We start from the raw sequence: 25,188 nt of genomic DNA, 5'->3' as shown, positions 1-25,188 counted from the left end.
TTTGACTGTCAGGTAAGGTGCTTGGAAGGTGATAAAGGGCAGTTTTGGGGTCCAACGGCCCGCCACTGCGCTCGGCCCACCGCGCACAGAGAAAGAGACCCGTCCCGGGGAGGCCGGGACAGAGGGAGCTTCAGCATTTCCGCCGCCTCCACCCCTCCGATCGCGCCAGCGTGTCCCCCCTCGCCCTAGGGAAGGGAGGCTGGGCCGTCGGATCCGGGTATAAGTAGCGACGCGCACGCGGGCCGTGCCTATTCCTGTACTTGCCTCCCCGGCCACCTCCCCCGTTTGGTTCCACCATTCCATTCCAGCGCAGGACGGCGGGACGCGCGAGGCGGAGGCGGAAGGAAGCGGAGCGCGCTCGCGCTAGGGTTCGTCCGCTCCCTCTCCCCCTCCCTGTTCCGGCCGAATCGACCGACCCTAGCTGGCTAGCGCTGACCCGCTGCGCCGAATGCAGGCGGAAGCCCCCGAGATCGCGAGGTGGTGGAGGCAGAGATGACGGCGCCGCGCGGTGGCGGGGATATGCCATCGTCGACGGCGTCGGCCGCCGCCGCCGCTTCGACGTCGGAGCCCAACACGCCGTCGTCGGCGCACGCGTCGGGGCTCAACCGGCGGGGGTCGAGGGGCGCCGCCATGGCCTCCTTCTCCATGGAGGTCTTCGACAACGAGGTGGTGCCGTCCTCCCTCAGCAGCATCGCCCCCATCCTGCGCGTCGCCGCCGAGATCGAGCACGAGCGCCCCCGCGTCGCCTACCTCTGTAAGTTCGTTGCACCTCGAAGCCGTCCGCGCGCGTGTGCCTGTTTTGGGAGATTTTCGACGCCTTTTCCTGGCACAGCTTGGCGCATTTAGTGTCTCGGTCGGACGAAACGGGCAATTCGTGATGATATGTTTGGCGACTCATAAATGTCGCACAGCCGTTGTAGTGTTTATTTGGGAAGGTTTTGTGCTCACGAATCTCGAAAAATCTATGCCGCGTGCGTCGCTTGTTGTTTTTTTGTTTCTGGGCTGCTTTGATTGGTATGAGTTTAAGGGGCATGTCTGAGATTTCTCCGCGTATGTTGGTTTTACTGCGTTAGCTGGATCCTCGGCTTTGATATGTTTCTCCTTACTCGCGAAGCTGATCCTAGAAGTAGCCAGCTTCTCTCCTGTATGCTGCACCATGAGGTGTTCGTATATGATCGAATCGACGAGATGGCTTGTGTTTGAGAGCGCAGATTAGATTTAGTTGATGCAATTTCCAGATTCCAACCTTCTCCCTCGATTGTGTTGCTTTTGCTTGAATTTGGTATCTATTTAATACTTGCTGCTTATGTTTGAATCATTAATTTAGGCTAGGATAGTGCTGCGCGATCAGTTTGCTTGGAAAGTTGGAATACCATATATCAGGTAGCTCGTGTTGGTTCCTCGCGCGGTGTCTCTATGTGAGATTTCTCCGCCTATGTCGATCTAGCTGTACATGCTGCGCTAGATTTTGGATTTTGTGTGTTTTCTCCTTTTTTCAGTAGCTAATTTTGTGGCAGGTTTGCTTCTGTATGTTTTTCGGAGTGCAGAGCTGCAGATTTGATTCATCTGATGGCTTTTCCGACAGTTCTCCCTCATTTTGATTGAATATGAGCACGCTCTGTGTTGTTTGAATCATGTCAGATATGACAGTTTTGCTCTACCAGCTTTTCTTCGAAGAGTGCATAACTGCATGTCACGTAGCACGAATGGGTGCTTCTGGTTCGCCCTTTTTCGGGATCTCACTTTGATCTGTTATTCTGTGAACTAGGTCGGTTCTATGCCTTCGAGAAGGCGCACAGGCTGGACCAGAACTCCGTTGGCCGTGGCGTCCGGCAGTTCAAAACGTCCCTGCTTCAACGATTAGAGAAGGTGTGAGACATCTTTCTCTGTCTCTTCCCCTCCATAATTTCTGCATGATCTAGCTGACTTGGCGTACACGAGGGTTTGTTTTGTTAGTTGATACATGTCGATCTGATCATGTTCCCTCGCTGGTTTTGACTGGGTGACTGTATCTGGCCTTCATAGATATATTATGCAAGTTGTTGAAGTATTATTACTACTATCTTAGCTTTTTAACTGCTTGCAGGATATATAGGCAATATATGAGTTTGTTTGGCTAATAAGCCTCATGGAGTTAAAAACAAGCTGGAAGCTAATATGGACGACACTACCTTAATTTAGTTGTCAAAATGTAGTAGTGGTCCGAGTTATATGTTGTCCAAATGCTCACATAAACCAAAGGGAAATAGGCAACATGCATGCAGTTTAAGACATGAAAGTATTTCCTACTTTTCATTTTTGTGTTGTAATATATATCTTGCAGATACACGATTTTTAACTTGAAGAGTATGGTCGCTGGACTTTAATTCAGTACACATTTGTTTCATGATAAGCTTACCAACTCCATGTCCAAATACATGACGTAGAAAGCATGTAGTCAAACTTCTCTACCTTTGACCATTAGTCAAATCAAATCATTTAGTTTTTTTAATGGAAATTATACCATTAGATTTGTAATTCAGAACAGTTTTTTTTTTGCGAAGGCAGAACAGTTTCACTATATATACTTTTTACTTATATATGTTGTTCATTAAAGACTCAAAATGTAAAACATTATCTATCTTAGAATGGTGGGAGTATATTTGATTATTAGTGATAAGTTGATAACTGTCGATACTCAATCTGGGAATTTTATTGTCATTATCTTAATTTGATGACCATATTGGGAGTTGTTATCAGCCAAGCAAACCTGCAAGCTCACTTAATCCTACCTAACAGATAAAGAACACTGTTCTATTAATAGAATGGTGTGCTTTGTTTTGTTGTGATTATCTTAATTTTTAACCATATTGGGAGTTGTGATCAGCCAAGCAAAACTACAAGCTCACTTGATCCTACCTGATAGATAAAGAACATGGTTCCAGTAATAGAATGTTGTGCTTTTCTTTCAAAGTCACAACTAAACCTTCAGTTCAGATTCAACATTAATTTTGTGTTTCTGCTGAGGAGGGGGATGAGGTAAACTGACTTCAGATTACACCATCCTCCTCATGATTCGTCTCAACTCTCAATTGATCAGTTTGCAATGGCAGATTCTTGTTTGTTAGAGATATAATGAGGTAGCCACATTCTCACCTGAGCTTATTTTTTCAGATGATCAAGTTCAAATTTACCACTTTGTTGTTTCCTACTTGAAATGGCCAGCGAATGTAGTAGAATGGGGAAAAGGAGCAGGACTTAGGGTTCCCTTGTTTTCTTAATCGGATTTTGCCTAACCTACTCTTGAATCCAAAGATCGTGCCTTAAAATTTCCCATTTCGCTCCTACGCAATCCAACAGGATAATAGCCCGAGTCTCGCAAAGCGATTGAAGAAAACTGATGCCCGCGAAATTGAGAGTTTCTATCAAGAATACTATGAGAACTATGTCCGCACCCTCGACAAAGGGGAACAAGCCGACAGGTAATTCCCAATCCCTAACCTATAGTGCGATCTCCTCTATAAGTCCAATCCCTCGCTATCACGAATCCGGTCCCATGACATTGTCGCCTCCAGGACTCAACTTGGGAAGGCCTACCAAACGGCTGGAGTCCTCTTCGAGGTGCTCTGTGCCGTCAACAAGAATGAGAAGGTTGAGCAAGTTAACCCCGAGGTTTGTGCTCACTCCAGCCAACTGTCGTCGTTCTTTCTCATTAGAAATCTAGGTTCCCTCTAATGCATCGAGTTTCTCCAAATTTCCTCTGTGCAGATTATGCGCTGGCACACTGAGGTGCAAGAAAAGAAAGACATCTACGCACCGTTCAATATTCTGCCTCTCGATGCGGCCAGTGCATCCCAGTCCATCATGCAACTAGAGGAGGTATACGACTCGCAACAATGCAGCCTATTTCCTCAAAACAGGAACAACTGCATCATGTACTGGTTCAATTAAAGAAACTGACGTGGTCACTGAATGCATCATTAACAGATAAAAGCAGCAGTCGCAGCTCTGCGGTACACACGGGGTTTGACCTGGCCTTCTGCATTTGAGCCGGAAAGGCAGAAGGGGGGTGAGCTCGATTTGCTCGATTGGTTGAGAGCTATGTTTGGCTTTCAGGTCTGCTACTCACTCCAGGCAAACCAATTTCGATTGGTCCATTGTATTACTAAGCTAACACTAGCTTATCTTCTTGTGTGCAGCGGGACAGTGTCAGGAATCAACGGGAGCATTTGATTCTTCTCCTCGCTAATGTGCACATTAGACTTGAGCCAAAGCCTGAACCACTTAGCAAGGCACACTCTTCTATCGATATTTACCTTGACAGCTTGACTTTATGAATATCAATGTGATAAGCATAAGATCAATGGGTTTTGCATGCATAAAAATGTGGTGGTAGCTTCTGACGGAACAGGATATTTGTCTGAGTTTCTAATATTTTAGAAAAAATAATGTTATTTTTCATTGGATTAGTAACCAATTATTTACCTTCAATGTTATGATGTGATTGTTTGTGTAACTTGCCATATAACATACACATGCAGTTTAATTTCTTTCTTGATACTACTACTTTTGATTTCCATATTCTTGACATTAGAATTTGCTGGACTGGTGCCACTACTTGCAAAAATAGCTGACTTGTTGGCATTCTGCCACGAATTCGATTGATTGAACTTTCTGTATGCATTATTCTGAAGCAAGTGCGTAGCTAAATAATGTTAATTACACCCTCCATTTACCATGCTTTCCTTCTCTCCTTTTTGTTCATTGTTGCGTGATGATTGATCTCATCCATTCTTTCACCCCTGAAACAGCTAGATGACCGAGCTGTTGATGTAGTGATGAACAAGTTGTTCAACAACTACAAGAAGTGGTGCAAATTTTTGTCACGGAAACATAGTTTGAGGTATATAATTCCTTAATCAGTTTCCTCTTTATGTACATTATTGTGCTGATAATCTTGCAACTGCAGAAATCCTCCAGGTGCTCAATTACAGGAAGTTCAGCAACGCAGAATTTTGTACCTAGGTCTTTATCTTCTTATCTGGGGCGAATCAGCAAATATCCGGTTTATGCCAGAGTGTCTTTGCTACATTTTTCACAATGTAATTTGCGCATTCTTATTATCATATCAAGTACCAAATCTCATTGCAAAAATATATCTTTGAATGATTCTTCTCAATGTGTTCAGATGGCATATGAGTTGCATGGGTTGCTTGCTGGAAATGTTAGTATTGTGACTGGTGAAAATATCAGGCCATCTTATGGTGGGGATGAGGAGGCTTTCTTAAAGAAAGTGGTCACACCTATCTATCGTGTCATCAGAAAGGTACTTTGAGAAATTACCATTACCTGAAATTCCAAGTTAGTTTGTTCTAAATATAATTGTTGTGGTTTTTCAGGAGGCAGGAAAAAGCCAACATGGAAAAACTGCACATTCAGCATGGTGTAATTATGATGATCTAAATGAGTACTTCTGGTCTGTTTACAGCCCTATTTTCTGGTCACATGCTGACAGCTTTTTTACACTTTCTCTGATAGATCCTACTCTGTTTCAGGACACCTGATTGTTTCTCACTGGGATGGCCAATGCGAGATGATGGCGACTTCTTCAAATCCGTGCATGATTCAAGGCCTGTAGCAGTGGTACAGTTCGATATCAGTCTGTCAGTATCTCTTCCAAAGACTTCGATTAGGAGGAGAATACTGACAAATAACTATTTGTAGGCTGGAAGCTCCTCACCAAAGGGTTCTAGTAAAGGCACAGGCAAGACAAATTTTGTAGAGACAAGATCGTTTTGGCACATCTTTCGTAGTTTTGACCGAATGTGGACCTTCTATCTGTTGGCTCTACAGGTACTGTGCCGAAATTTTCGATGGGCTTTTTTCTCTGTACTATGGTTTTTGATGGTTTGACACTCTGTGAATCTTATATTTTTAAACCGAACAGGCAATGTTGATTTTTGCTTGGAGTGAATACTCAGTGACTCAAATCCTTCAGAAGGACCTCTTATATTCTCTATCAAGCATATTTGTCACAGCAGCATTTTTACAGTTCCTCCAAAGTATGTTTCCCATTTCAAATACTTGTTTTATATACAAGGCATTTTTCTGATGCATGTAATATTTCCTTTTATTTTTTGAGAACCTGAAATTTTTAGTATGACAAGTGATGAATATTGGCATAATTTAGTTCTCTTTATGTATGTACTACCTTCTGCTTTTGTCAATGGCATTACGGTAACACTATGTTAAGCTAGGTTCCCGTGATACAGAGCACTTTCACAGCAGAAAGCAACTGGCAAGAACATTCATGTAGATATCTGCAACTTTAGGATCTCTTCTCATATGCATTAAACTAGTGTTACTATACCGAGCAGTCATGTTCTTGAGATGCTCTCCGATCTGGAATTCTTGTGGTCTTAAGAGGGTTCTGGTGCAATAACAAATTCGTCATCCAAACTGAAACTGATATTTTCTTTGATTTTGATGGCAGGTATTTTAGACTTTATTCTGAACTTTCCTGGCCACATTAGATGCAAGTTCATTGACGTCGTGAGAAATATTCTTAAGATAGTAGTTAGTGCCGCGTGGGCTGTGATTCTTCCCATTTTCTACATCAGCAGTCAAACAAAAGTCAATTTACCACTGAAAAATCTGGACAGATGGTTTGGTTATGTGAAAGGAGTGCCACAACTATATATCCTGGCTGTGGCGGTGTACCTGATACCTAATATGATTAGTGCAACGCTCTTCCTGTTTCCGATGTTTCGAAGGTGGATAGAGAGCTCGGATTGGCATATTGTTAGACTGCTACTGTGGTGGTCTCAGGTATTCAATTCAATCTATTTTATTTGTTTATGTTCTATTATGTGGAAAATTACATATGCAGCTTATCCTCATTGTAAATATTCATTTCAAAATTTCTGTTATGAGGCATTTTTAATAAGGTAATATTTGATAAAATGGAACTGTATTTTGTAGAATGAATTTGTCTTGATATCCTTGCCAGCTTATTGTTTGTCATAGTATCCTAGAGGGTTGAGAAACTACTGATAAATTGTAAACTGTAACTAGCAAGAAGAGAAAATAATCCAATGACTTCTGATGCCAGGGCAGAGATTATCCTGCTATTTTGTCATTAGTTTGAAAAAAAGCATTTTATGGTTAGTTAAAAAGTTCTCCCATGCTTGTAAAAATTGATAGTTTTCACTTCTCTAACAATATGTGTTCAACTGAACACATTTGCTATCCCAGTAATGAAAATGATATTGCAAGGGTATACAGATGGACAAAACAGGGTGGAAAACGTGAAGGCAATAGATTATTTTGTATGCAATGCGTGGAAGTAAAATAACTGGATGAATTTCCCTGGATCATAATGCGCTGTACATTTATTCGTTTTTCATATTTATTTCTTGTGCGGCTTGCTACACTACACTAATGGCAATGCCCATTTTCCTTGTTCTTGCTGTACATGCTAATTGTATAAATAACTGCAGAAACGAATTTATGTTGGCCGTGGAATGCATGAAAGTCAAGCTGCTCTTCTGAAGTAAGTTACTCTGTTCAATTTTTCTTCTGTTAGAGCTTTATTTTGCAGAAAAAACTCAATTCTCTTCTATTCAACTGAGAAGGTACACATTATTTTGGATTTTGCTGCTATGCGCGAAGCTTTCCTTCAGTTACTTTGTCCAGGTAAGTTCCATGCTTAGTTATTTGCAAACATGCTTTGACGAGATTGATCTGAAACAGTTTAATTTGCAGATACAACCTCTTATAAGGCCTACCAAGGATATAATGAGTGTTCATAACATTCGTTATGAGTGGCATGAGTTTTTTCCAAACGGTAATTCCAATGCTTTTTTTTGGGTGCCGCCTTCATTCTGGAACCCTTTTTTACTGATAATTCGTTGCCTTTTCAGCATCATATAATATCGCTGCTATCCTATCCCTCTGGGCCCCTGTTCTGTTGGTATGCACTGATCCAGCCTGCTAGTGTAGTGCCTATCCAGCTATGTATTAGCTGAGAAGTAGCTTCATTTATTCCCATTTCTTTAGAAACTGCATTCTAAATCTTGGTTTATCAACTACAATGCTTTTATTCTTGTAGGTCTATTTGATGGATACACAGATATGGTACGCCATTTTCTCTACAATATCCGGCGGTATGTCTGGGGCACTTGGACGACTTGGGGAGGTAATGATAGATCTGAACTATTCTCTGTAATCTGTTGTTTTGCTTTATAGTTTAGAACTTATAATGACCATAAGTGTAGTGCACCCCAAGATTGATGGATAGTTAACGGGCTTTTTCTTTATATTCAGGAGTAAACTGAACGTGTCGAGGTCTCGGTCAATTGCATGAACCAAATACTCCCTCCGTCCGAAAATACTTGTCATCAAAATGGATAAAAGGGGATGTATCTAGATGTATTTTAGTTCTAGATACATCTCTTTTTATCCATTTTGATGACAAGTATTTTCGGACGGAGGGAGTAGCTCGTACTCCCTCCGTAAACTAATATAAGACGCTCTTATATTAGTTTACAGAGGGAGTACTTTATAAACATAACGGCGGGCTATGTAGATGGTAATACAGTTTTATGCAGAATATTTTGTTTGAGGAAGCTTAGTGAGGTATTTTAATAGTGGAAATCACCTTTTTTGTTTTTGCAGCCTGAGAATTCAGAATAAACTACATTAGATTATAATGGTAATTTCAAGTAGATAAATATGGAAGTGTATTCACAAGGCAAATGGGATATTCATTTTTAGGAGGATCCTCTGGGAGTCGCACTTCAGTCTTGTTTCTGTTATGCTGCCGTATTTACAAGAAAACCTTTTTCATATTCATGAAATGAAGCAAAAATTCTATTGCTGGTGGCTTCGTGCATTTATAGTCGGATATTCTCCTTTTTAACCGTCAACATTTTTGTATTAGCACTGCCTTTTTTACTTTGTTATTGCCCTACAGCGTTGTGTAACTTTTTCTTTTTGCGAGAGTTAAGAAGCTGAACAAAATACTGTTCTGGTTTCTGATGGAGTTGCTACACTCTTGTACCAGATTCGAACACTAGGAATGCTGAGATCACGATTTCACTCTTTGCCTGGAGCCTTCAATACATATTTGGTGCCATCAGACAAAGGCAGAAACAGACGTTTTTCACTCTCAAAGCGCTTCGCAGAGGTACCAAATGACAATAACGAAAATTATTGTCAAGATTTCACTTATAACCCCCCTTAAAAGTTATGATATAATGAAGAATTTAAAGTACAGGTTTCCCCCAACAAGAGAACTGAAGCTGCGAAGTTTGCTCAACTGTGGAATGAAGTGATTTGCAGTTTCCGCGACGAAGATTTTATAAGTGATAAGTGAGGCCCTTAGATCATGTTCACCTAGAAAACATTATCATTGCAATGCAGATAATAGACCTTCTGTTATGCAGGGAGATGGACCTATTGGTGGTTCCATACTCGTCAGACCCGAGCCTAAAATTGATGCAGTGGCCGTTGTTCTTGCTTGCTAGCAAGGTTTGACAGAACAAATTTAATATGTCCAGTCTACCTTGTTACATGTTTGTGTTCGGCTCTTACTGGAAATCATTTTGATTGAAATTTGCAGATACCTATAGCTTTAGACATGGCAGCACAATTTAGACCGAGAGACAGTGATTTGTGGAGGCGTATATGTGCAGACGAGTATATGAAGTGCGCTGTAATTGAATGCTACGAGTCATTCAAACTTGTTCTTAATTTAGTGGTGGTTGGAGAAAATGAAAAAAGGTATCTTCTTATACTTCCATTTTTCACTGTTTCACGTATCTCTATGTGAGAAAGACATTGATGTTGTTTGTCATAGCTTTTAGGTATTCAGTTAATGATAACACTAGGAAATAAATACTTACATCCGGAATAGACATTGTGCACTATTTTTCTTCAAAAAAATCGTTACTAGTACCTAGTAGGTTTCTTTTGCCCGCACAGTACCTATAGGGTATAATTTCTATGATTGTCTAAGGCTCCTCTGTTGACGAATCCTTGCCACTTTTGAGCAAGACAGGGCCACCCAGGAAATCATTTGTTTCGTTCCAATATGATAAAAGCATTCTTACCATAAACTGGGAAACACGCAGGTCAGGACAAGTATTTTTTAACATATAAAGTGGTCAGACATGGCTGAATATTTGTAGTTTGAACATGCACGTTTCCATTCGTAGTAGTGATGCCAAAAATCAATACAAATATATTACTCCCTCCGTCCGGAAATACTTGTCCTATAAATGGATAAATAAGTCTAGATACAACCATTTCTAGGACAAGTATTTTTGGACGGAGGGAGTACTAAAAATCTACAACCCTATATGATAATGGGGTTTGAGAGTTCAAGATTACAAATCCATTACTTTTACCAATAAATATATATATATCTGGCTAGTTGCGTATGGCTGCACATCATCACTTTCAAACTTAAGAATCAAGATATTCCAAACTGAACTAGGGAGAAGAACTGCCAAACACCTCCATTGTGCAATATGCATGGAAGGGAAACCATGATTAGTTGTAACTGCTAAATGTGCAACGTGTGTTAGATAGGCAGCCTTAGTACTATTGGAGGCATCTGTGTCCATCTTTCATGTTTTTTTTTACTGCATTGTTCTTTATCATTGCATGCTCACTGTTATCTTGATCTTCTACTGACATGTTTGTTCACTAACTTCAACAGGATTATTGGCATTATAATCAAAGAGATTGAAGCTAACATCGCAAAGAATACATTCCTCGCCAATTTTAGGATGAGCGCATTGCCAGTCCTTTGCAAGAAGTTTGTGGAGCTTGTATCCACCTTGGTAAGCAATGTTCTTACCTCTACTGAACACCAACCCTATTGAAGATTGCATTGCTTGATATTTTTTTAGACAAGTAACACGTTCAATTATTGCTACGATTATGTGATCACATCTGCAGAAAGAAAGAGACGCCTCAAAATTTGATAATGTAGTGCTATTGCTTCAAGACATGCTGGAAGTGATCACGAGGGATATGATGGTCAATGAGATCAAGTAATACCTTCTGCACCAATTTTAATCATACATGTGCCTTGTCATAGAAACTTATGACTATATATTTTTTAACATGTGTTGTTTACAGAGAACTAGCTGAATTTGGTCATGGGAACAAGGATTTAGTTCCAAGAAGACAACTTTTTGCGGGCACAGGCACAAAGCCTGCAATTGTTTTCCCACCACCAATTTCTGCGCAGTGGGAAGAACAAGTAATAACATCACATTCTTATTTGGCTTTTGTAACAAAGAAGGTTCACTAACTTCACCTATCTACAGATTAAGCGCTTGCACCTTCTTTTGACTGTTAAAGAATCAGCAATGGATGTGCCTACAAATCTTGAAGCCCGCCGGAGAATATCATTTTTCACTAATTCGTTGTTCATGGAGATGCCACGTGCGCCTAGAGTGCGCAAAATGCTCTCTTTCAGGTTTGTCTCGTATGTAAACTTTCAACATATCACAGTGTCGTCCACTTTTCTAAATATATCGCAGTATTGAAAATCATAATGTCTAGCTAAATTAGCTGGATTCATTGGAGCCTGGCAGCTACTGGCTAATGGTCCTTTTACTGTGCTTCTTAAAAAGAATTATATCTGCTTGTCAAGAAATATTTTGGGCTGAATTATGGTATGTTCTTAACTCTGATCAGTTTGAAAGAACAGAAAACATGAATATTTTTGGGCGTGGAATGTGAATTTGTGCTAGTCAGGAAAGAGGAAAGCACCATTAAGACCAAGGAGAAGCTTATCAATGTTGGGATTTTAACTGAAATTTTTGTTGTTTGATGAACTCATATTCTGAACTAAATGGCGGGGGTGGTTTCTAATTTTTACGGTCAGTTGTTTAGGATTTTTTTAATTACAGGTTGTTATTTTGAGCACTGCCATCCTCATCGTAGTCTCAAAAAACTTCTTGCTGTCATTTGATGTGTCGTTTAAGCTAAAAATGGAGTGATGCCATTATGGTATTGAGTTGCTTTTGAAACTGTCTTTGAGTCTGTCACTCTCATTGTCTCAGCAGATTTGCATGCCCCTTTTCGGTATTAACTACAGACTCGGAGTTTTGTGTCTTGACCAGTTAACCCAATGGCGCCATGATCATACTAGAACCGAAGTTCATCTACAGTTTTGATCAGAATTCATTTAAAGTTGCATTATATTACAACTGATTCTGTACTCATCAGCTCATGTTCGCTTGATGGTAAACAAAATTTATAAACAGAGGCTCATGTTCGCTTGAACATCCACAATGTCTGGCAGTGGCACTCTGTAATCTTGTTACTTGTACAAGTACATCTGTTTCCACCTTACAGGAAAAATGCACCTAGATATTCTAAAAAAAAGAACAAGTGGTGAACTTCCAGGTGGAGACCTGTACAATAGAATGTGTGCCACCCATCTTTAAGTGCATTCATAATCAAATCAACAACGTCAACACCAGAAATATATTATCAGTTCACAACGACAAATATCTGATAAACCGTATGTTTAAATTTTCTGTGATCATAAGAGTTTCAGCGAAAAAGATTGGGCTCTAGATGATTCATATGACACTTGTTCTTCACAGTGTAATGACACCATACTACAGTGAGGAAACTGTATATTCAAGAAACGACCTGGATCTGGAGAATGAGGATGGTGTATCAATTATATTCTACCTGCAGAAGATCTTTCCAGGTTCCTTTCCTATTTGATGTGTTTTAATGCCTACAGTTCTTTATGAATTTGATTGCCAGCTTTTTGTCTTCTATTCTTGATAATTCTTGTTATATAGATGAATGGGATAATTTCATGGAAAGGATTGATTGCAAAAGAGAAACTGAAGTTTGGGGAAATGAAGAAAATGTTCTTCAACTTCGTCATTGGGCCTCTCTTAGAGGGCAGACACTATGTCGAACAGGTACTTCGGCCATACCCTTCAACCTTGTCAAATATGGATCATTTAGCTGATTCCGTGTTTACATGTTTTTCGTATTGTGAATAGTGAGAGGCATGATGTATTACAGGAAAGCTTTGAAGCTTCAAGCATTCCTAGACATGGCTTCTGAATCTGGTGAGCTTCTTCAACTTCCAATTCGAGCATTCCTAGACATGATGTATTTAGCTTTCCTAGACATGTTCACAAATATAAGATGTTTTGGATATTTCAATATGGACTACATGTGGACTGAAATGAGTGAACAAACACACTAAGCTTCTATCAATAAAGTTAGAACATCTTATATTTGTGAACGGAGAGGGTACCTTTTACAAATACTTCCTGATTTTATATTGTAGAACTAGGGGCCCTAGTCTAGGGGAGCATCCGCAATAGGTGCAAAAAGGGGGATCTTAGGAATATTTTGAGAGAGATGAATAGTTTTTTTTCATGTAGGTACCATCAAGAGAAGAGAATTAGGTCTACATATTGTAGCATCTTTTTAGAAGTTAGACCCAATGTTATTGGACACTTGGAAGGGGTCTATACACTGAGGATGTTCTTAGGAACAAACTCAAACTGGGCTTACAGGGGACTTATACAAAGTGTCCAACATCACCCTCTTTTGTTTGCAGAGATACTAGAAGGCTATAAAGCCATTGCAGATCCTGCAGAGGAAGAGAAGAAAAGCCAAAGATCTCTGTCTTCTCAGCTTGAAGCTATAGCAGATATGAAATTCACATATGTTGCTACGTGCCAGATCTATGGAAATCAGAAACAGTCGGGTGATCGACACGCAACAGATATTTTGAACTTGATGGTGAAGTAAGTGATCTCGATGATCTATTCTAGAAACTAATATACAACATTTGGCCAAGCGCAAGATACATCATGTCTACCCCAATGAGCAAAATGTTTTCTTGTATAACTCTTTGGAGACTGTGTGTCTCGGTTATGTTTATATTTAGTTCACATTTAATTGATAATGAGATGTTCCTTGAGGGAAAATTTTGAATTGCTTCTTTTATTCAAATTGTTATTTCCGTCTGTGCAAAGTAATTTTAGTTAAAATTTGAAACTACAGTTATCCTGGTCTCCGCGTGGCATACATTGATGAAGTTGAGGAGAGGGATGGTGAGAAGGTGCAAAAGGTCTTCTATTCGGTGCTAGTAAAAGCTCTTGACAATCACGATCAGGTAATCATTTTACGTGAAGCGAGTTCAAACTTTCATTTTGGTTCTGATTTAAACCTCAGTACTCAGTAGTGCGTTATGTACTTTTTTGTCCTGTGAAGGAAATATACCGCATAAAATTGCCAGGGCCAGCGAAATTAGGTGAAGGGAAACCTGAAAACCAAAATCACGCGATCATTTTTACCCGCGGAGAAGCTTTGCAAACCATTGATATGAACCAGGTGAACTTCATGGTTATAGTACGGTAGTACCTTTCGGGTAAGTAGGTTGCATTCTGTCTTTTGTACTTATCAATGCTGTTTAGGACAATTATTTGGAGGAAGCTTTGAAAATGCGGAATTTGCTGGAAGAATTCAATGAGAACCATGGTATTCGTCCTCCAACAATTCTTGGAGTACGTGAACACATATTCACCGGAAGGTGTGTTTTAAGCTTTTGCAGTAGGTTTTACTTAGTTTTCTTTGTCAAAATTGCAAATCAATGCCTAACATCTGACATTGCTGGATTGTAGTGTGTCATCTCTTGCCTGGTTTATGTCAAACCAGGAAACCAGCTTTGTGACAATAGGACAGAGGGTTCTTGCCAATCCATTGAAGTAAGCCTGAATATACTTTGATATGTCCTATTTGAATTAAGCGCAATCCATAGTTATCATATGGAGCATTTTGTGTCATTTATATGCTGCAATATGAGTAGGGAGTGCTGAGCATCTATGGTGACTATCTCCTGGATGAGCCCTTATGTTTTTTGTATCAGCTCTTGAAATGCACACACATGTTTGTTGGAGATTTTAGAGGCAATAAGGCCATAAATATTAAAACAACCAAGTGCTATTTCCTGGAACTTTCCTGGCATCAAATCTTTTGAAGCTAAACAATGTCATCAATTTAAAGTGTATATTGTGGTCTAAGTGCTGTATATCTGACATGCTATTTCCTGAAACTTTCCTGGCATCAAAGCTTTTCAAGCTAAACAACGTCGCCAATTTAAAGGGTGTATTATTGTGTATGTGCTGTATATCTGACATGCTGTTTCCTGTCAGTAAAGCTTTTTGAGCTAAAAATGTCATCAATTTAGAATGTGTATTATATCTAAGTGATTTATATCTGACATGCTGTTTCCTGAAACTTTCCTGGCATCAGAGCTTTTCAAGCTAAACAATGTTGTTAATTTAAAGTGTGTGGTATGGTCATTGGTCATTGCTATGTATCTGACATTCTCTTTTCTGGGCAGGGTACGTTTTCACTATGGACATCCTGATGTGTTTGATAGGATTTTTCACATTACAAGAGGTGGAATTAGCAAGGCTTCCTGTGGTATAAACTTAAGTGAAGACATTTTTGCTGGTATGTACTTTTCCACCTATTCTAACTCCTGTGGATTTTTGAGGGAAATCTAAGAATGGATAAGTCCCTGGGACATCCACATCCTCATATATGTGACTCAAACTGGGTTTGACAACTGATTCACACATGGGCCTATATGGGTGTCATGTGGGGCACGTCCTACAGGCGTGGGCCACGCGGCCAGGAGCAGCAGCCGTCGGCCGCATCAGGCGAGGCGTAGGCTGGGCAGGAGTCCTGGTCCTGATACATTAGTTCCTAGAATAAAAGACTAGTTTGTTACGCATAGGTTTCTAGTTTGTTAGCAGCCCATGGGGCCTTTATATATCGTATAATCAGCACCCTTTAAGGGCAAGCAATAAAGTTATTATCTCGTACCTCTTCCTCTGTCTCCTATCCTCTCCTCCCGCACCATTGAGCAGCCAGGCAAAAACCCTAGCGCTCCTATCCATCGAGACTACGAACTACGTAGTCGAGGCCCCGCTGTCTTGGGCACTGAGGCCCTTGACAACTTGGTATCAGGTTCCAGACGCTCCTCGGCCTCCTCCACGCTGCACCCGCCGCCCCGCCCACCTCCATCGCCGCCATCCGCCGCCGCCTCGGTTTCTTCCGCCATGTCGGAACCCACCACCGCTGATTTGGCCAAGATGATCGAAGCCCTGACTGCAACCGTGACATCCCTGCAGTCGTCCGTGGCAGCCCTCCAGAAGGAGAAGTCGGCCTCCTCGTCAGCCGCCGATGTCAGCCACGACGGACAGGGACCACAACGATCGGCCCCCGCGGTTTCAGAAGATGGACTTCCCCAAGTTCGACGGCAAGTCTGACCTGCTCGCTTTCCTCAACAGATGCGAGTCCTTCTTCCATCAACAACGGATCGCCGAGGAGGAGAAAGTCTGGATGGCGTCATACAACCTCAAGGGTTCTGCCCAGCTGTGGTACATGCAGGTCCAGCGTGACGAGGGCACTCCGCCGTGGCGCCGCTTCTCCGAGCTGCTCAACCTCCGCTTCGGGCCTCCTCTGCGCGCAAACCCGCTGGGCAAACTGATGGCGTGCAAGCGCACGACGTCCGTCGTCGACTTCCAGGAGCGGTTTGAGGCGCTCCTTCCCCGGGCAGGCTCCTTGTCGGAAACGCAGAAAGTTCGGATCTTCACCGCAGGCCTCCAGCCACCCCTCAGCCTCGACATGGAAATCCATAACCCGCAGTCCCTCGCCGTCGCCATGAGCCTTGCCCGCAAATTGGAGCTGCGCGACCAGTGCGCGCTTCCCGCCGCGCCACCGGTGCGTTTTCCGCAGAAGGGCATCCTGCCGACGCCAGGACCACGCCTCGCGCCCCCCGCACCAGCCCCACCAGCCGCACCCCAGCATGGCCACAGTCTGCCGGACGGGCGCCCAATCAAACGTCTCTCCTAGACAGAGATGGAGGAACGCCGTCGCCTGGGCCTATGCTTCAACTGTAACGAGAAGTTTGGCAGGGGCCACAACCGCGTGTGCCAGCGCATCTTTCTCCTCGACTTAGCGCCGGACGACGACGACGACGACACGGCCTCTGCTACTGATGATGCATCGCGGGCCGACCCTCAGATCTCGCTCCACGCAATCTCCGGCGTGCGCACGAGCGAAACCATGCAGATGCATATTACTCTCGGGGGTGTCTCCCTCCTCGCCCTAATCGACTCAGGCTCCACCCACAACTTCATCGCTGAGGAGGCGGCCGCTCGTGCTACGCTGCCATCCCCCACCACCGAGAAGATGCGCGTCACGGTGGCCAACGGCGAGCGCGTTCCGTGCCAGGGCGCGTACCGCGTCGTGCCCTTCCGCATCAGCCAAGAGGAGTTCTCGGAGGATTTCCTCGCCTTGCCGCTCGCGGGCTACGACATCGTCCTGGGCACGCAGTGGCTGGCGACGCTCGGACCGATCCTGTGGGATTTCCGCGCCCTCTCCATGACATTCTGGCGGAGGGGCCATCGGGTGTGCTGGCGCGGCATTGCAGGACCGAACGGGCCAGCCCTGAAATCATGCAGTGGCCGCGACTTCCTCGACGCCATCATCACCGAGTTCGACGGCATCTTCGCCGAACCCTCCGGCGTGCCACCGCCCCGCAGCCGCGACCACGGCATCACCCTGCTACCCGGTTCCGCCCCGGTGGCCGTTCGTCCGTATCGCTACCCGGCCGCGCACAAGGACGAGCTGGAGCGTCAGTGCGCCGCCATGCTCGCCCAGGGCATCATCCGAGCGAGTTGTTCCGCATTCTCGTCCCCGGTACTGCTGGTCCGCAAGGCCGACGGGTCCTGGCACTTCTGCATCGACTACCGCGCCCTGAACGCCATTACTGTCAAGAATGCGTTTCCGATCCCGGTGGTGGACGAACTCCTCGACGAGCTCCGGCACGCTCATTTCTTCACCAAGCTCGACTTGCGCTCCGGCTACCACCAGGTGCGGATGCGTGCGGAGGACATCCCGAAGACCGCCTTCCGTACTCATGACGGCCTCTACGAGTTCCTGGTGATGCCGTTCGGCCTCTGCAACGCGCCGGCAACGTTCCAGGCCCTCATGAATGATCTGCTGCGGCCGTACCTGCGCCGTTTTGTTCTCGTCTTCTTTGACGACATCCTCATTTTCAGCAAGACATGGGCTGACCATCTCCGACATGTGCGCACCGTCTTCACCGTCCTGCACCAGCACCGGCTCTTCGTCAAGCGATCCAAATGCGCATTCGCCGTCGAGTCAATCTCATACCTGGGTCACACCATCTCCGCTGCAGGAGTGTCCATGGATCTGGAAAAGGTGCAGGCAGTGGCCGAATGGCCGCAACCACGCTCGGCGCGCGCGGTTCGGGGGTTTCTCGGCCTTGCGGGGTACTACCACAAGTTTGTCAAGGAGTTTGGCGTGGTTGCCGCGCCACTAACGGCCCTCCTTCGCAAGGATGGTTTCTCCTGGTCGCCGGAGGCGGCAGCAGCTTTTAACGCCCTCAAGACGGCAGTCACCACGGCTCCCGTCCTCGCGTTACCAGATTTCACGTGGCCGTTCATCGTTGAGTGTGACGCCTCGACATACGGCTTCGGGGCCGTCCTTCTTCAGGACCAACACCCGATGGCCTTCTTTAGCCGGCCAGCCGCGCCACGTCACCGTTCCCTGGCAGCATATGAACGGGAACTCATCGGCCTGGTGCTCGCGATTCGTCACTGGAGACCGTACCTCTGGGGGCGCCAATTTGTGGTAAAAACGGATCACTACAGTCTCAAATTTCTACTTGACCAGCGTTTGGCAACCATCCCGCAGCATCATTGGGTCGGCAAACTACTGGGGTTCGACTTTACCGTGGAGTACAAGGCCGGTAGTACAAACACGGTGGCGGATGCCCTTTCCCGCTCGTCCACTGGAAGGGTGAAGCAGCATCATCAGCTACATGGGAGGATCTTGACAGTTTCGTCGAGCGCTACCCCGCTTTTCAGCTCGAGGACGAGCTGCTCGTCGAGGGGGGGAGAGATGTCATGTGGGGCACGTCCTACAGGCGTGGGCCACGCGGCCAGGAGCAGCAGCCGTCGGCCGCATCAGGCGAGGCGTAGGCTGGGCAGGAGTCCTGGTCCTGATACATTAGTTCCTAGAATAAAAGACTAGTTTGTTACGCATAGGTTTCTAGTTTGTTAGCAGCCCATGGGGCCTTTATATATCGTATAATCAGCACCCTTTAAGGGCAAGCAATAAAGTTATTATCTCGTACCTCTTCCTCTGTCTCCTATCCTCTCCTCCCGCACCATTGAGCAGCCAGGCAAAAACCCTAGCGCTCCTATCCATCGAGACTACGAACTACGTAGTCGAGGCCCCGCTGTCTTGGGCACTGAGGCCCTTGACAATGGGCCTCAGACAGACTACTCTAAACTCGATTAAGACACTGATGCTACTCTTATCTAACACATTAACGCATATTCCAACATTCCCATTTCTGCTCTGGAACAACACAAACTTAAATTTTCTTTTTCAGGTTTCAACTCAACTCTGAGGCGAGGAAATGTCACCCATCACGAGTACATTCAAGTCGGAAAAGGACGTGATGTTGGGTTGAATCAAATTTCACTCTTTGAGGCCAAAGTAGCGTGTGGCAATGGAGAACAAGTGCTTAGCAGAGATATCTACCGTTTGGGCCACCGCTTTGACTTCTTCCGAATGCTCTCATGTTACTTCACAACTGTGGGATTTTATGTCAGCTCAATGGTACAAAACATCTACCTGCATCACATTTGTCTTGATTTGCCATCGTCCATGTTTTTTGATGTTCTTATTACTGTGCAGATGGTTGTCATAATAGTATATGTTTTCTTGTATGGGAGGCTTTATTTAGCCTTAAGTGGACTTGAGTTTGCAATTAGGAAGCAAGCACGAATGAGAGGCAACCGTGCTCTTGAGGCAGCCATGGGGTCCCAATCTATTGTGCAGCTAGGTCTTTTGATGGCCTTACCCATGTTTATGGAGATCGGACTGGAAAGGGGTTTTAGAAGCGCCCTGGGGGATTTCATCATCATGCAGCTACAGCTATGTGCAGTATTCTTTACCTTTTCCCTCGGGACAAAATCACATTATTTTGGCCGCACAATCCTCCACGGTGGTGCAAAATATAGAGCAACTGGCAGAGGCTTTGTTGTTCGCCATGTAAAGTTCGCTGAAAATTACAGAATGTATAGCAGGAGTCACTTTGTGAAAGGACTTGAGCTCATGTTACTACTTGTAGTGTATGAGCTCTATGGTGATGTGGCTACCGATTCCACTGCCTATGTTCTGCTGACATCATCTATGTGGTTCTTGGTAATCACATGGTTGTTTGCTCCATTCCTCTTCAACCCATCCGGATTTGAATGGCAAAAGGTGGTGGATGATTGGGATGATTGGAACAAATGGATAAGCAGCCGTGGCGGGATTGGTGTGCCGGCCAATAAGGCCTGGGAGTCGTGGTGGGAAGAGGAGCAGGAACATCTGCTGTCAACAGGCATCATCGGCCGCATATGGGAAATCATATTATCTCTCCGATTCTTCATGTTTCAGTATGGTATCATGTACCACCTGAATATCTCTAATGGCAACAAAAGCATATCAGTAAGTCATCCTTTATTTTTGCTAGTATTTTACAACTCTCCTCGAACTAAATGGATTTCATGAGACTGATTACATGAACTTTTTGATTGTTTATAATCACTGTTTACGGATACAATTTAGTGACTGTCCCTTCCAAATTTGATTTTGTGGCTTCAGATTTATGGTCTGTCTTGGCTGGTCATTGTAGCAGTAGTGTTGATCCTCAAGGTAAATTTCATTTGCTTGCTGTCGATGAAATCAATAAGTATATATTGGTTGGCGTATGCCTCTAGTTTATGTCCTTGTTATGCTGCTGATATGGTGCCATTTTCTTAGGTGGTATCTATGGGAAGAAAGAAATTTAGTGCTGACTTCCAGCTTATGTTCCGGCTCCTCAAGTTGTTCTTGTTCATTGGATCTGTTGGAACTTTGGCGATTCTTTTCACCCTTCTGCACCTTACAGTTGGTGACATATTCGCCAGCTTCCTTGCCTTTGTACCCACAGGATGGGCCATTCTGCAGGTACGTCATCAGCACCAAAGCTTTCCTTTTGTTTTATTTTAAGGTTTTACTCCCAGCTTATCACGAGCAAGGAGCGAGGAGTGAGGAGCAGTATCAATTCATAGGGAGAGAGAAACGAGAGAATTTTGATCGAGTTAAAGTTGCTATTATCGAAATTGACATCTTTCACTGGCTCTAATCCCTTCGGCATCATTGCAACAGATATCACAGGCAAGCAAGCCAGTGGTGAAGGCTTTAGGGCTGTGGGGATCTGTGAAGGCCTTGTCCAGGGGGTACGAGTACCTTATGGGGATCGTGATCTTCGTGCCAGTGGCGGTTCTGGCATGGTTCCCTTTTGTCTCGGAGTTCCAGACGAGGCTGCTATTCAACCAGGCATTCTCCCGAGGCCTCCAAATCTCTCGCATTTTGGCTGGCGGAAAGAAGCAGAACTGAGGCGAGTCTAGGAGATGGAGTTCCATCACAGTAACCACACAGGGTAGACGGAGGCAGAAATTAGCTCCAGGTTCGTTGTTGGAGGGGGGCATCATATGGCTGCTAACATACTGACACTTTCAGAAGTTTCTTAGTCTTGTAGACACAGGGCAGTTTTTCTTAGGCATTTCCCATGTATATCTCATGCTAATACACTCTTACCTCTGTTACTAGATTGTACGTTGCTTGTATAGATAGATACATGCCCCCACAACAGTTGCGACAAAACATTACGGTGCTTTTAGAGGCAAAGATGAAACAGATTTTTGTGCATGAAGCAACAAAACAGTTCGGTCTTTCTAGATTGAGAGATCAAATCGATTTTTGTGCATGAAGATGTTTGTGTTGAGCTGTACGGTGTGTACCAGTCAGTTCCCTGCTTTGTGCTTGTGCTGTCTGAAACTCTGAATTTAGGCTGATGTTTGAACGCGCTGGCATTTCCCAGCTGGAACCTCTGCTTTCTATAAAAAGCAGGGCTGTATGGCCTTTCTAAAAATAGTCTGAATTGATATTGCGTGAGATCTGTTTTTCTAGAACACAAGAGTACCTTGCACTGGTTCGGACTGTTGCAGCATATGAGCATAACATAAGTTGGACGCCTTTTTGCGTTATGTTTCATGCGTAGACAAGGATAATGGGACAGAGGTTGTGAATTATGACGGTAGGTACAACTTAACATTAGGTGAATGCTGACATGAGTTAAGATGGAGGACCTGAGTCTGTTATCCTTCCAGCTTTAAGCAGGCCACCTCACTGAATCTGAATTTACAAATGAGCTGAAGCAACATCGATTGCAATCATAGGAGACCGATACAGCTTTCAGCTTGTCCCTGCCCGATGTCTAATGATTCTCCAAGCGCAGACTGCCAATCAAGTACACACGAGGTGACTGAAATCTCACAACAACGGTCATGATATCACAGGCAAATTTATATTTTCTGCTTTTTTAAAAGATTATTTTTCTGCTTTTTTTGTTTGCCAGCTATTGCTGCATGTTAGTTCGAGCCATAATTTCTACGGTCGGGCTGCTTTTGTAGGGTCAGCATGTTTTCAGCGACAAATTCTCATTGTGCCTATCCCGTCCCCCTTCGCCCACCAGGCAAGAACCCTCAGTGTCGTGACTAGGTTTTGACGTGCAGAGAGTACACGACGCTTACCCCGCCAAAAAAAAAAGAGTACACGACGCTTGATCGTGAGGCCAACACCCAACAGTATTCATCAGGGGCGCACATCTGACAGTATCCTAGGCCCTAATGGAGGTCCAGAATCTTTGGTGGAAAGACACGACGTGGTTGTCATGTACTCATGCTGATTACAGAATTGCAAAGTCTGGTCAAAACCATCATTTGGTCGGCATTGAGAGTTTTCCTTCTTTTTGAATGGACAGGAATTGAGAGTTGATGGCACGTGGTGCCATTTAGTAAGCGATGTTCAAATGGGAGCTGTAAATCATCCCGCATTCGGAAATTATTAAACAAATGGCAGTGACCAAAATAAGATTTTACTGCTAAAAGAAAAAGTCGTTCATGGGCAAAGCCCAGCACGAATCTTGGCGGCTCGCATCCTCTATTGCGGCGCTGCATCATGGACACGCCAGCCTGCCAAAGCCAAAGCCAAAGCGCCCCAATGCGATGCCACGAAAAAGCGATCAGCATCAGACACAGCCGCGCGACAAGCTGCTAAAGAAACCCACATAAAAACGCACAGCGCCCGGAACGCCGCGCGGCGACCACGGTGCCGTGCGGGGGTGTCTGCGTCTCCTTCTCTCTCCCTCCTCTCGGCCGACGCGGCGCGAGGGAACGCCCGCACCGACCGACGGCACACGGGCCGAGGGAATGGCCACCGCCGCCGCCGCCTCCTCGTCCTCGTCCTCCACCTCCTCCTCGGCCGGCTCCTCCGCGTCCACCTCCACGCCCCGGCCCGCCCCGCGCCAGGCGCCGCACGCCGCCGCCGCGCCGTCGTCGTCCCCGGTCTTCCTCAACGTGTACGACGTGACCCCCGCCAACGGGTACGCGCGGTGGCTGGGCCTCGGCGTGTACCACTCGGGCGTGCAGGTCCACGGGGTGGAGTACGCGTACGGCGCGCACGAGGGCGCCGGGAGCGGCATCTTCGAGGTGCCCCCGCGGCGGTGCCCCGGCTACGTGTTCCGGGAGGCGGTGCTGGTGGGCACCACGGCGCTGACCCGCGCCGAGGTGCGCGCGCTCATGGCCGACCTCGCCGCCGACTTCCCGGGCGACGCCTACAACCTCGTCTCCCGCAACTGCAACCACTTCTGCGACGCCGCGTGCCGCCGCCTCGTCGCCCGCGCCCGCATCCCGCGCTGGGTCAACCGCCTCGCCAAGATCGGGGTCGTCTTCACCTGCGTCATCCCCAGCAACGGCAGCGGCAGGCACCAGGTGCGCCGCAAGGGGGAGCAGCTGCCCGCCCCCGTCAAGAGCCGCTCCGCGCGCCAGGCCGCCGCCCCGCCGCGGCCCAGGACCTTCTTCCGCTCCCTCTCCGTCGGCGGCGGCAAGAACGTGACGCCCCGCCCGCTCCAGACCCCGCCTCCGACGCCGCCGGTGGCTCCCGCTCTGACGTTGACGACGCCGACACCAACGCCGTTGGCCTCCATGTAACGGCGCCATTACTCCTTTTCGTTTACAGCTCACACCTTCCTTTTTTTTTCCTTCGACAGTTACCTGAATTTTGTGCATAGTACTCCCCGAGATTAAGATTTGTGCTCTGCTAGTACTGCACTGTCACCATGATTACCAGTAGTAACTGCAGTTCATTAGGCTATTAATTTCCGAATTTGTCTGGCTTTACTACCTAGATACACCTGGCTGGCCGTGTGCCTGTGTCACTCTCCGCTGCCAAATCGCCATTAATGATTACTAATTTGGGTCGCTGTTACGCACTACATTTACGTTGCGGTTAACGACGTCTATCATGCAATTGTTTGTTGTGTAGCATGGATCCAATTCTATCTGGCGAGCCATCCAATAGGAATATATTCGTTCTTCCTTTCGCCCATTCTTTGGAGTAAACAACCATATGGCCGAAGTCTTGTTTGGATTTTCAACTAGATAAAAGCTGCACAAGCTAAGCCCCGACCGATCGATATGCTTTTGCTGATGCAGAGAATTCCCCGTGTCTGGACACTGCACCTGTCATCACACTGGCGTTGTCATGGGACACGATTAGATTAGTCCTCGTGTTGTTGTTTCTTGCATGATTGCGTCCGGTCCGGCCTTTGTGCCTATCTGGAAATGCGGAGGGAGGGATAATTTTAACGTGACTTGTCGCATGAAAGGCGAGCTCGCTTCGACAGAAATCTTGGGGAGCTCGCCGGTTGCGTGTCGAGCTCGCCTCGCCGTTGACCGGCGACCGGCCGGCGACGGCGTCCATGCCGGTGGAGGAGACGGCGGCGCAGGGTCAGAACTGGGCACCGACGGGAGGAGGAGGACTCGCATTTGTGGAGGGCGCCACCTCGCAGCACAGTGCGCCACATTGACCTTGACCCGTCCGATCAGGATGCACAAGCATTATCGATCCTTCGGCGATCACGTCGCTGGACCCCGGCCGGGCTGGGTTCGGTGCACGGGATGTGATGCCGCAGCGGCGCCTTTCGATCGGCTACAGGAGAGAAGTACG

The 25,188-nt window shown here is 45.5% G+C and overlaps 2 protein-coding genes across 2 annotated transcripts; both read left to right on the top strand.

The window, feature by feature from the left end:
• The first annotated feature begins 234 nt into the window (after window positions 1-234).
• LOC123156578 (callose synthase 5) lies at window positions 235-21,892 on the top strand. Its single transcript, XM_044574736.1, has 43 exons — window positions 235-368; window positions 455-754; window positions 1,769-1,869; window positions 3,340-3,461; window positions 3,555-3,651; window positions 3,748-3,858; window positions 3,967-4,095; window positions 4,179-4,271; window positions 4,791-4,882; window positions 4,949-5,081; window positions 5,168-5,305; window positions 5,379-5,455; window positions 5,535-5,622; window positions 5,704-5,832; window positions 5,927-6,041; window positions 6,473-6,807; window positions 7,479-7,531; window positions 7,614-7,674; window positions 7,744-7,825; window positions 7,902-7,951; window positions 8,090-8,176; window positions 9,044-9,166; window positions 9,257-9,351; window positions 9,426-9,510; window positions 9,602-9,762; window positions 10,703-10,826; window positions 10,945-11,039; window positions 11,128-11,251; window positions 11,319-11,470; window positions 12,609-12,718; window positions 12,816-12,941; window positions 13,026-13,094; window positions 13,595-13,784; window positions 14,044-14,155; window positions 14,254-14,373; window positions 14,457-14,572; window positions 14,664-14,747; window positions 15,386-15,498; window positions 19,478-19,707; window positions 19,786-20,583; window positions 20,740-20,790; window positions 20,899-21,084; window positions 21,286-21,892. The coding sequence occupies exons 2-43, from the start codon at window positions 493-495 to the stop codon at window positions 21,514-21,516; spliced, it is 5,850 nt and encodes a 1,949-aa protein (XP_044430671.1). The 5' UTR covers window positions 235-368; window positions 455-492; the 3' UTR covers window positions 21,517-21,892.
• Window positions 21,893-23,187: 1,295 nt separating this feature from the next.
• Window positions 23,188-24,454, top strand: LOC123156579 (deSI-like protein At4g17486). The gene has a single exon (XM_044574737.1). It carries the CDS (start codon window positions 23,391-23,393, stop codon window positions 24,168-24,170), a length of 780 nt encoding a protein of 259 aa, XP_044430672.1. The 5' UTR covers window positions 23,188-23,390; the 3' UTR covers window positions 24,171-24,454.
• Window positions 24,455-25,188: the final 734 nt, after the last annotated feature.

Source organism: Triticum aestivum, chromosome 7B (assembly GCF_018294505.1).
Source record: "Triticum aestivum cultivar Chinese Spring chromosome 7B, IWGSC CS RefSeq v2.1, whole genome shotgun sequence".
NCBI classification, from domain to species: Eukaryota; Viridiplantae; Streptophyta; class Magnoliopsida; order Poales; family Poaceae; genus Triticum; species Triticum aestivum.
This window is presented reverse-complemented; position numbering and strand designations above follow the sequence as displayed.